Source organism: Hibiscus syriacus, unplaced genomic scaffold, assembly GCF_006381635.1.
Source record: "Hibiscus syriacus cultivar Baekdansim isolate YM2019G1 unplaced genomic scaffold, ASM638163v2 tig00110469_pilon, whole genome shotgun sequence".
In the NCBI taxonomy this organism is placed as follows: domain Eukaryota; kingdom Viridiplantae; phylum Streptophyta; class Magnoliopsida; order Malvales; family Malvaceae; genus Hibiscus; species Hibiscus syriacus.
In genome coordinates this window covers 1900913-1910857 of record NW_024062751.1, presented here as the reverse complement: position 1 = coordinate 1910857, position 9945 = coordinate 1900913, and the positions used below count along the sequence as shown (strand labels likewise).

The 9945-nt window shown below is 36.3% G+C and overlaps 1 protein-coding gene and 1 pseudogene across 1 annotated transcript; both read left to right on the top strand.

Moving 5' to 3' along the window:
• Positions 1-1899: 1899 nt before the first annotated feature.
• On the top strand, positions 1900-5561 carry LOC120127625 (annotated as a pseudogene).
• A 1075-nt stretch (positions 5562-6636) lies between these two features.
• On the top strand, positions 6637-9346 carry LOC120127626 (SNF1-related protein kinase regulatory subunit gamma-1-like). Its single transcript, XM_039145484.1, has 6 exons — positions 6637-7022; positions 7398-7570; positions 7659-7835; positions 7941-8216; positions 8787-8950; positions 9039-9346. The coding sequence occupies exons 1-6, from the start codon at positions 6911-6913 to the stop codon at positions 9334-9336; spliced, it is 1200 nt and encodes a 399-aa protein (XP_039001415.1). The 5' UTR covers positions 6637-6910; the 3' UTR covers positions 9337-9346.
• Positions 9347-9945: the final 599 nt, after the last annotated feature.

Here is a 9945-nt window from a genome sequence, read left to right as displayed (position 1 = left end):
AAAATAAGTAAAAATAAATAAAAATAAAAGGAAAAATAAATAAATAAATGAAATATTAAAAAAAATATATATATATATAAATGAGTAAAATAGAAAAATAATAATCATAATAATAATGATAGTAACATGAAAATATAATATAATATAAACAAATAAAAAAAACTAAAAACAAAAATAAATAAATATATAAATCAAATATAAAAGTATACATATAATGATAATTGGCTTATAAATAAACTATTAAAACATACATATATACATATAATGATAAAGTAAAAAAAACTAAATAAAGATAATTACAATATATATATATATGATAATAATACGCTTATAAGTAAAATATTTAAAAAAAAGTATATATATATATATATATATATATATATATATATATATATATATATATATATAAAATATCTAAAAATATATGTATATAATAATATAGTGTAAAAAAAATCAATTGAAAATCATTTAAAAAAACATACGTATATATATTTATATAATGACAATAATGTAAATAATAAATAAATAAAAATATTCATACAATAAATAAAATGACTAATATAAAGAAAAATAAAGATTGTTGCTAAATTTGAAAGAAAATTAACGTTGATATTGTATATTAGGGGATAAAAAATGAACACGCCTCGGGATAGATCTAGGTTCGAAACTTCGAAACCCCACCCATTTTTGGTCATCGGCGCAACCCGCGTTTTGGGTTATTCGAACCAAATCTCAAGAAAAATAACGTGCACATGCGAGAAATGAACGAATCAAAAAAAATGCTACATTTTATTTCCTTTTCGAATCGTTTACAATAGCTTTGTCTTTGTATTTTCCGTGCTTTCCTCTGTATTTTGTTTGTAAATCTTGTGTTACAATAGTGAGTTACAATGACTATTTTATAATGCTTGTGAATCCTATATTTAAGAGTTTAAATCATAGTAGAACTCTATCTTATTTTTAGGAGTTTGAATCCTAGTAGGACGAAAAGGTGTGTTAACAGCCTAATAAACAAAAACATTAACAAGTGAAGCAACGACGTATATAAACCAATCAGACCAATGGTTTCGAGCATCAAACATAAAGGAGAAAAGCTTGATGAAGAACCAAAATAACCAACAGAAAAATCAATCTTTCCTTAACGGTAATCCTATCTGACACACATATATAATAACTAACTAATCGTCTTGTACAAATAAACATAGGAATCAAACATTAAAAACACAACCAATCATATATTCATGTAAAATAATAGACCAAGAAGAAAATTAAATTTAAAAACCTGTACCAAAAATCTACAAATACTCATAGCCATTATACCTTCTATCAAAAATGATAAAAAAATATTATTATTAAACTAAGTTAAAACTAAAAAATATAAAGAAGGAACAGAAAAGAAGAAGAAGAAGAAGGACAGAGAGGAGGCAGTGAACGTGGGGCCTCAAAATTTAAATTAAAAGAGGCATTCTGTTTAATGACCGCCAATAATGAATTGCCTCGTGTAATCTTAAAGGCCGACAAAAGATAGAAGCGAGAGTCAGCTGATTTGAGGCCGTTTGCTTAAAACAGAGGGGGGGGGGGAAAGGCGCTCCTTTAACCGATCTGAGATGAGAAACAGCAGAGCAAAGAAGCTAAAGAGTGAATCAAATAAGAACTGGACCGGAGCTTCTCATCTCTATTGGACATTGTAAGAAAAACTTTGTTTTTTCTCTGCTAATAATCGTATTCAATCAGGGCTTTGTTTAGTTTTTTAGCAGCTTTCGTTGAGTTAGAATGACGGGAAAGTTATTCCGTGTTTGATTTCTGGTGACCCATTTTGAGAATTAGTATTAGTGTTTTTGATTCATGCCCTTTTTTAGCCTTTTGTTTTGTTGTCAAAATCAGGGGTTTTGTTTGGCTACATGTTGGGTAGTTTGGTTTTTGGTAGATAAGCATGGGTACTGCTTCTGAAGGATATTTTTGTTTCAAGTTGGTGATTTGGGATGAATAGCAACACTAACCTTCCAAAGAATTTTGGGGCACCTTCTCAGTTGGGGAGTCCCGGGACGGTGCCAAAACCGCAACATATTCCCATCAACAATCAGTTTCATCAGACGCAAGGTGGGGGGCCTCAGTTTCCGGGCCACTTTAAATTGTCTGAGCCTCAAGCACAGGTGCTTGCACGGTCACACGTGCAGGCTCATGTGCAGCCGCTGGCTCAACCTCAGGTTGCTGCTCATTCCCAATTCCCAGCTCAAGTGCACTCGCTAAATGTTAATAATGGCTGAGGCCACCCTGGCTCAGGAAGTGTCAAGCGGTAAGCCACCTTCGAAAAACTCCGGTTCATCTAATAGTAATACGGCTTCTCTGTTTAAAACAATGGAGTTAACCCCGGCTGCTCCTAGAAAAAAGCGGAAGCTTCCCGAGAGCCAAATACCAGAGTGTGGTATATACACTCTGTTGCTTGAATTTGAAGCTAAGGTGGATGCTGCTTTGTAGAGAAAGAAGGTTGACATTCAAGAGTCGCTTAAAAACCCTCCCTGTATTCAGAAGACTCTTAGATTATATGTTTTCAACACTTATTCCAATCCGGGATTAACTGACCCTGACCAGAAGAGCATCGAAGCTCCATCATGGTCGCTTAAGATTATTGGTAGGATATTGGAAGATGGGAAAGACCCTGTTCTGGCTGGAATGGCACAGAATTCATACCCGAAATTCTCGTCTTTTTTTAAGAAAAATTACAATATACTTGGATGCAAGTCTCTATCCAGATAACCGTGTGATTTTATGGGAGAGTGCTCGGTCGCCTGCCCATCATGAAGCGTTTGAGTTGAAGAGGGAAGGAGACAAGGAATCTACAGTGAGAATAAGACTAGAAATGAACTATCGACCTGAAAGATTTAAACTTTCACCTGCTCTAGCAGATGTTTTGGGAATTGAAGTAGATACACGCCCAAGAATCTTGGCTGCGATTTGGCAGTATGTGAAGTCAAAGAAGTTGCAGAATTATGAAGACAATTCCTTTTTTTCATGTGATCCACCTCTGCAGAAGGTATTCAGGGAAGAAAAATTCATTATGGTTTCACAAAAGATATCCCAGCATTTAACTCCTCTATCGCCCATGCATTTGGAGCATAGGATCAAGCTTCCAGGCTAGGAAGCACGGGACGGCATAGTTCTACCGTTTCAAGTACCCGATACGTCCCCGGCATGGGGATGACACAGGCTGGGGTACGTATTGGGGACATGCCACGGTGGTAGGGTACGGCTGAACGACATCGGGGACGTTTCACCAAGACTTGGGATGTTTCGAAGACGGCATGTGAATGTGTCCCAGGAATTTTGTCATTTTCCATTTAAAAATAAAACTTAGAGCAAAACCTAATTTTACAGCTTTTCGATACCCTCTTTCTTTTCTCATAGTCTCTCAACTTTCCCTTTCATCACCAGAAATGAGAAAACTGTTTTTTTTCATTCTAAAAATTAAATTTGTGTTGTTGAAGTGAAGACTTCCAGGTTCAAACTTTCAATTGGCTATGTAAGTTTTCTATTTCTCTACGTTTTTCAATTTCTTTTATCTACCCTTTTTAATTTATTTTCATTACCGAATATCCTTTGCAATTTAAACATTTAAGCACTTCAATAGATGAAGGATCTACATTGATTTTACTGGGCTTGCCATCAAATAATTTGTTCTTTAATATCCCAGTTGAGTTTTCTGTTATTATTTATATATTTTAATAATTTTTTCATTAACATCGGTTCTCGGTTTGTTTCACATGTTGTACTATCTTTAGTCTTGAAGTCAGTTTATTTAACATGTTACACTATGTTTATTTGATCTCTTCGTTCATTGGTTTAAGAGCTAGGCTTTACATTCAATTGATGCACGATAATCGAACTCAATTGATTTGTTTTTTTTAATGTACACAGAACAATTTAATTTAAATATGACATCTCAAGGTGGTACCAAGACTTGATATTATGATTTGGTTATGGATTTTATCGTTTTAGAGTTAATATTGTGATTTGAGTCTTGATACTTTATTATTATGATTTACTTATCAATTTTATTTTTTATTTTTTTTTATAAAATATTGACTTTATTTATGACTTTTTACTTTTATTTATAATTTTAATTTTTTTATACGTCGTACTCTTGCCGTTCTCGTACCCCTGTAATTTTAGAAATTATCGTTTTCCGTCCCTGTATCAGTGAAACATAGCTTCCAGGGAACTGTCCTATTGGATCAACTTGTTACGATGTCCAGGTTGATGTGCCTTTCCCGTTAGAAATGGAAAAGCCTGCATTCTTGGCGGACATGGAAAAGAACAAAGAAATTGATGCTTGCGATGAAGTGATTTGTACCGCCATAAAGAAAATACATGAGCGTTGTCGGAGACGAGCTTTCTTCCTCAGTTTTAGCCAATCTCCTGCAGAGTTTATTAATGCTTAAATTTCTTCCGAAGGCAAGGATTTGAAGCTTTTTGCTGGAGAAGCTAACCATAATGCTGAGGAGCGGCGATCTGAATTCTATAACCAACCATGGTAAACCTTGTTCCAGTTATTTTATTTTCATTCTATGTTTGTTTTGATGTCTTAGTTTGGCATACATCTGTCAAAATTACACGTCTTTGCTTCTCTCTTATTTAATCTCATTCTATGTTTGCTTCAATGCCTGTATATGATTGGAATCTGTCAAAATAACCTGTTTATTCCAGCTTGATCTTCCTATTTGATTATATGGTTTGACAGAGAAGAATGAGAAACTGGATGAATTAGTACTCTCATCAACTGATCTGTATATTTTACCAGCAACGATAATCCTTTAGAAGAAATTCTTAGGACCCCTAGGATTGATCGATCCGAGGCTATATGATTTACTATGTTGACGTCTGGTGTTAATTTCATGCTATGAATAACTACATCTTTTGGCTTCTCTAAATAAAGTATGATCTATCTAGCTATGATTTTATACGGGTTGATATGTGAAAGCCATGTCCCCCATAGAGCCTAATTCATCATAATGATGCCGATTTGGTTTTATTTGAAAATGATTGGTTCACATGGGGTGTTAAAGTTACCTGTGGAGCTTCAATTAAAATCTTACAGCTTCTGTATTAAAAGCATCTTCTGACGGTCTTTTTTTCAATATGTCTGGAATTTCTAGGATTGAAGATGGTGTAATCCGTTACCTGAATCGCAAGTCAATGGGAGGAGATTCTGTAGGAAGCGCTTGAGCAGGGTTCTTTTGAATTGTTGATTGTTCGCATGAATCTCAAGGCTTGTAAGTTCTAACTTCTGGCCTGCATTGTGTTGCTAATTGATTCGGGGGACATTAGATGCTACGAACAAAGAAACTATCATGAGGATTTTGGACCAAAACTTTCCTCCCAAGTCATCTGAATTCACCGTGGAGCATATCATTTCCATCTTCAAAAATATTTGCTTATTTTGTTGTACTGGCTAAAATGCAAAGTGCTTAGGTAGTCTGCCCTCATTATTTCTGATTTGTGCCAATCATGTCCACATCGGTTTCTATGCTGTTTGATTCGCCAGGTGTTTGAGATCAATTATCTTATCGAACGACATGCACGAAGCACTCGTAATGTCAGTTGATTTGTTTCTTCAAGGTGTAGCTTGAACAGAACGAGTATTGTATCCTTTTAGTTCGCTAATCTGTGGAAAAGGGAGCATTTAATTCATTTCCTCTCGGTTTCCCTTTGCTGCTAATTCTTTTGGCAGTTCTTTTCTACTGCAGCATAGAAATATGAATATATATATATATATATATATATATATCTGACATGGACGTGTTTGAGGTTAAAGATACATGTATTAATGATGATGGATTCTTGACAGAGTGAGTAAAGAGATGGCTATGACTTATGTATTAATTTATGGGGTTTGATTTGAATGACTACTTGCATATATTTTCTTTAAATATTTTAAGAGTAATGAATTATTGATAACAATAATATTAAATATAAAAGTTGATAATTTTATTCCCCACTACATTGTTGACTGGCTTTGTAGAAATTATTGCAAACCAAATAGTTTAATCAAAGCTTAATTTAACGAAATTGAGTGAATAATTTTTATTTTGAATCAAAACTCCAACTCTAAATTTAATCAAAACAAATTTTATTTTTAAACAAAATTAGATTAAATTAGATTAAAATAATCTATAAAATGATCATTAAAATCTTCGTTTATTCCTTGGTGGAGATGAATAAAGTAAAAGAAAATACAAGTTGCAGAGTTGGATTAGACACGTGGGAAGCAATGATGGGATAAGGTGGCTAAGGAGTCACCATCCCAGAAAGCGTCACGGTTCGGACTTCGGAGGAATGAATCTGCGGCTTTTTGTTAGTACTCACAAGCAAAGCAAAACCAGGTGCGTGAATCACTCATGGGCATGGCGCACATTAGAGTGGTTGCCAAATTAAAAAAACAGGATAAGAACACTCCTTCTTAGCTTGTAATAAATAAAACTCGACAAACCAGGATAAGCATTAGCCACCAGTACCCCTCCATATAAAAAACAAAGCTTTAAGCTTTGACTAAACCACCTTTTTTTATCATTGAGTTATCCCCACATCACCACCCGTACACGTGTCCCAACAGTCTTAGACGAGAAGAAAGTTAACCGTAGGATTGGACGATGTTTGTTGATTGTACCCTTTGGAAGTGTTGTTGAAAAGCAACCCTCTTTGTCCCATGTTTTTTAATGTCAAAAACTGGTTAATGATCCGAGTAAGTTGTCAGCTTTGCTGAACATATAGAAATAGAAAGGATCGCTTAAAATTAGAGTGAGTGAAGTTTGTTTTCGAGCTTTTGTTGAAGAAATGGCTATGGCGAGTGTGCAACTGGGGGAGACAAAGTAGCATACAAGATAGTCCGAGGAGTCCCTAAGCAAAGCTTGGGATGCAAGTGGAGGATCTATGGGATGTTCAGGAACCTGAGCTTAGTCCTAATGACAAACTCAACGCTTGCTTTGAAAGCATCCCTGTTTCTGCTTTCCCTATCGCTCCTCAAGGTATGGATCCTTTGATCATTCACTCTTTGTTTTAGATTATGCTTTGATTGATCAAGAATTTGGGGTTTCTTCTTTTTTCTGGCTGGTGGATTTGAGCTATAAAGATGAAGAATTTGGTTGATTAACTATATGTTTTGAGGTCATCAATCGAGAGAATAGTATATTCGTGCTTAGGATTTTTTACACTTGAAATAATTTGTGTTGTGTTTATATTACACGGTTGACATGGGGAAAAACATGAGACAAGACGTGCTTTACATGGATTGTCTGGTCTAGTTCTTTCTTGGGGTGCCAACCATTTAAATAAGTTGGTCTAGCTTTTATGACTGTGATACATATATGATGGTCATATCTTTGTAATGTTTGTGTTTCCAGGGATTGAGATAAAATCGGATGCGAGTCTGGCCGATGCTGTTCAAATACTGGCCCATAACAAGATCCTCAGCGCCCCCGTTGTCGATGTTGATGCTCCGGAAGATGCAACCTGGATGGACAGATACATTGGCATCGTAGAGTTTGCAGGAATTGCTGTATGGATTTTGCAACAGGTCAGGAAACAGAACCGCATACGATGAACTCTTTTCTCTATAAGTCTTTCATTTGGGAACCTAACAGTTTTGTTTTTTCCTTTTACAGTCGGAACCATCTTCGCCTAGAAGTCCATCGTCTCCGAGTGGAGCTGAGTCTGCTTTAGCTGCTAACGGAATGGCCTCTGCTGCAGGACTTGAGGCTTTAGGCCCTGATGGTGCTTCAATTACTTCTGGAGACTTTTTCGAGGCTCTAACGTCATCCGAGTTCTATAAAAACACCAAGGTGGTACTTCTAATCTCTATATCGGGAAGACAAAAACATCCGGTCATATCGAATTCTCTTAGTTTGGTAGTTGTTTATCGTATGTTAACTTGTGAGAGCATACAGGTTCGTGATATCTCCGGGTCGTTCCGCTGGGCACCATTCCTTGCTTTGCAGAATTCAAACACCTTTTTGACCATGTTGTTACTACTTTCTAAGTACAAAATGAAGAGTGTCCCTGTACTTGATCTGGGGGATGGAAAGATAGATAACATCATAACACAGTCGGCCGTCATTCACATGTTAGCGGAATGCACTGGACTTCACTGGTTCGAAAGCTGGGGATGTAAGAAGCTTTCAGAGATCGGTCTTCCCACAATGTCCACCAAGGAAATTATCACTGTGAGTGACTGTTATCCGTCCGGTTTTCATTTCTAACAATTCGAGGTTTTTCATGGCCATTACTATTACTTGTATGAATATTGCACGCATGAGTCCCGAGTGTCCCGATAGCCAATGTACCCTCTCGGTCATACATCGTTATACATTTACTAATTATCATCTACAACCCACGTCTCCTAAGAGCATCAAGTTAAAAGCTTTATATAAGTTGTATGAAGCTCTAAATACGAGCTTTTAGTGAATCTCTCTATGGATGCGGCCCTCTATGGTGCAACTTAACTACTGAAAATTTTGTTTCTGTGTCAGCATCCTTTGGACAAAGTTTGGTATTTCATCCTTTAGCTGTTCGATTTTACTAGGTCAGACTTGACTTGATTATCGTTTAGATTTGCTAATCTCATTCTTTTTTCTTTTGATCGTCTCTAACTGTAACACAAGTATTGGTTCAGTACCTAAGGATCTGTATTTTTACAAATATTGAGGGTTAAGTAATGGCTGGCCACGACATGAGTGCATGTTCAGCTAAACCTATTCAATCAAGATGTTAACGAATCGCAATTTGTACTATAGGTATACGAAGATGAACCAGTGCTTCAAGCCTTTAAGTTGATGAGGAAAAAGAGAATCGGAGGAATACCGGTCATTGAACGCGGAGGGGGAAAGGCTATAGGTAACATAAGCCTTCGAGATGTACAGTTCCTTTTAACCGCACCTGATATCTACCGTGATTACAGGTTCGTAGTGGATTATGCTAAACTTGTGTATCGCATTAGATATGAATGCCTGTAAAGTGTTCTGAGTTAAAGTCCTTTTGATGCATAGATCAATCACGGCCAAGAACTTCCTAATAGTGGTTCGGAACTACTTGGAGAAACACGAGAAGAGATCGCCGATGTTGAGTGGTATGATAACTTGCAAGAGAGATGAAACAGTGAAGGACTTGATTCAGAAGCTCGACTCGGAGAAGATCCATAGGGTGTACGTCGTGGACGATGACGGGAACTTGGAAGGAGTAATCACGCTGAGAGACATCATTTCGAGGCTGGTACATGAACCGCCTGGATACTTTGGTGATTTCTTCGACGGTGTGTTGCCTTTACCTGAAAACAGCAGGGTCTAAAAGAGTAATCGATACAGGTTTAAGGCTTTTTCTTATCCAAAATTATTTGTGAATTTTCTGGTTTTTCATTTGCCTGTGTTGGGAGATGCAGATTTGCAACATAGGCGAGACTTTGTGGTTAATTTTTTTCCAGGTTCTGTAAATTTTTGGTGTATTCAAGAACTCGATTTGGATGTGCTGTGTTGCAATCTAATAAGAGGAGCCATCTTCTTGGAATGAGTATACATACACACACATATATTTGATACAAAGTAGCCATGGGTTTGAGATTTCAAACTCCAGTTTTCACATAGTATTATTATTTTTTAAGATAGAATGTTAATTTATCCTAAACAGGCGACAAGATATTATTTAATGACCCTTGTTATTCCTAAAAAGATAATTAATAACAGTTAAATCAAGGGCGATTTTTTCGATATATCACCGTCTACCGTTTTTTTTCCCGGTCATGTACCATTTATATTATATTTCTCGATCTAACACCCTTTGCAGAAAGGCGCACCTCCTGCAGTGTATTTAACGCTGATTTGGCGTCATCTGGGGTAAGGTGAGTCCCATGAGGCGCGCCTTATGCTGACATGGGATACACGTGTGTATAGCGCGGCCCCT

Coding starts and splice junctions, on each gene's coding strand:
- LOC120127626 (XM_039145484.1), top strand. CDS start 6,911: ATGCAAGTGGAGGATCTATGGGATGTTCAGGAACCTGAGCTTAGTCCT. Junction 8,217..8,786: donor CCACCAAGGAAATTATCACT/GTGAGTGACTGT, acceptor TTTGTACTATAG/GTATACGAAGATGAACCAGT. Junction 8,951..9,038: donor GATATCTACCGTGATTACAG/GTTCGTAGTGGA, acceptor TTTGATGCATAG/ATCAATCACGGCCAAGAACT.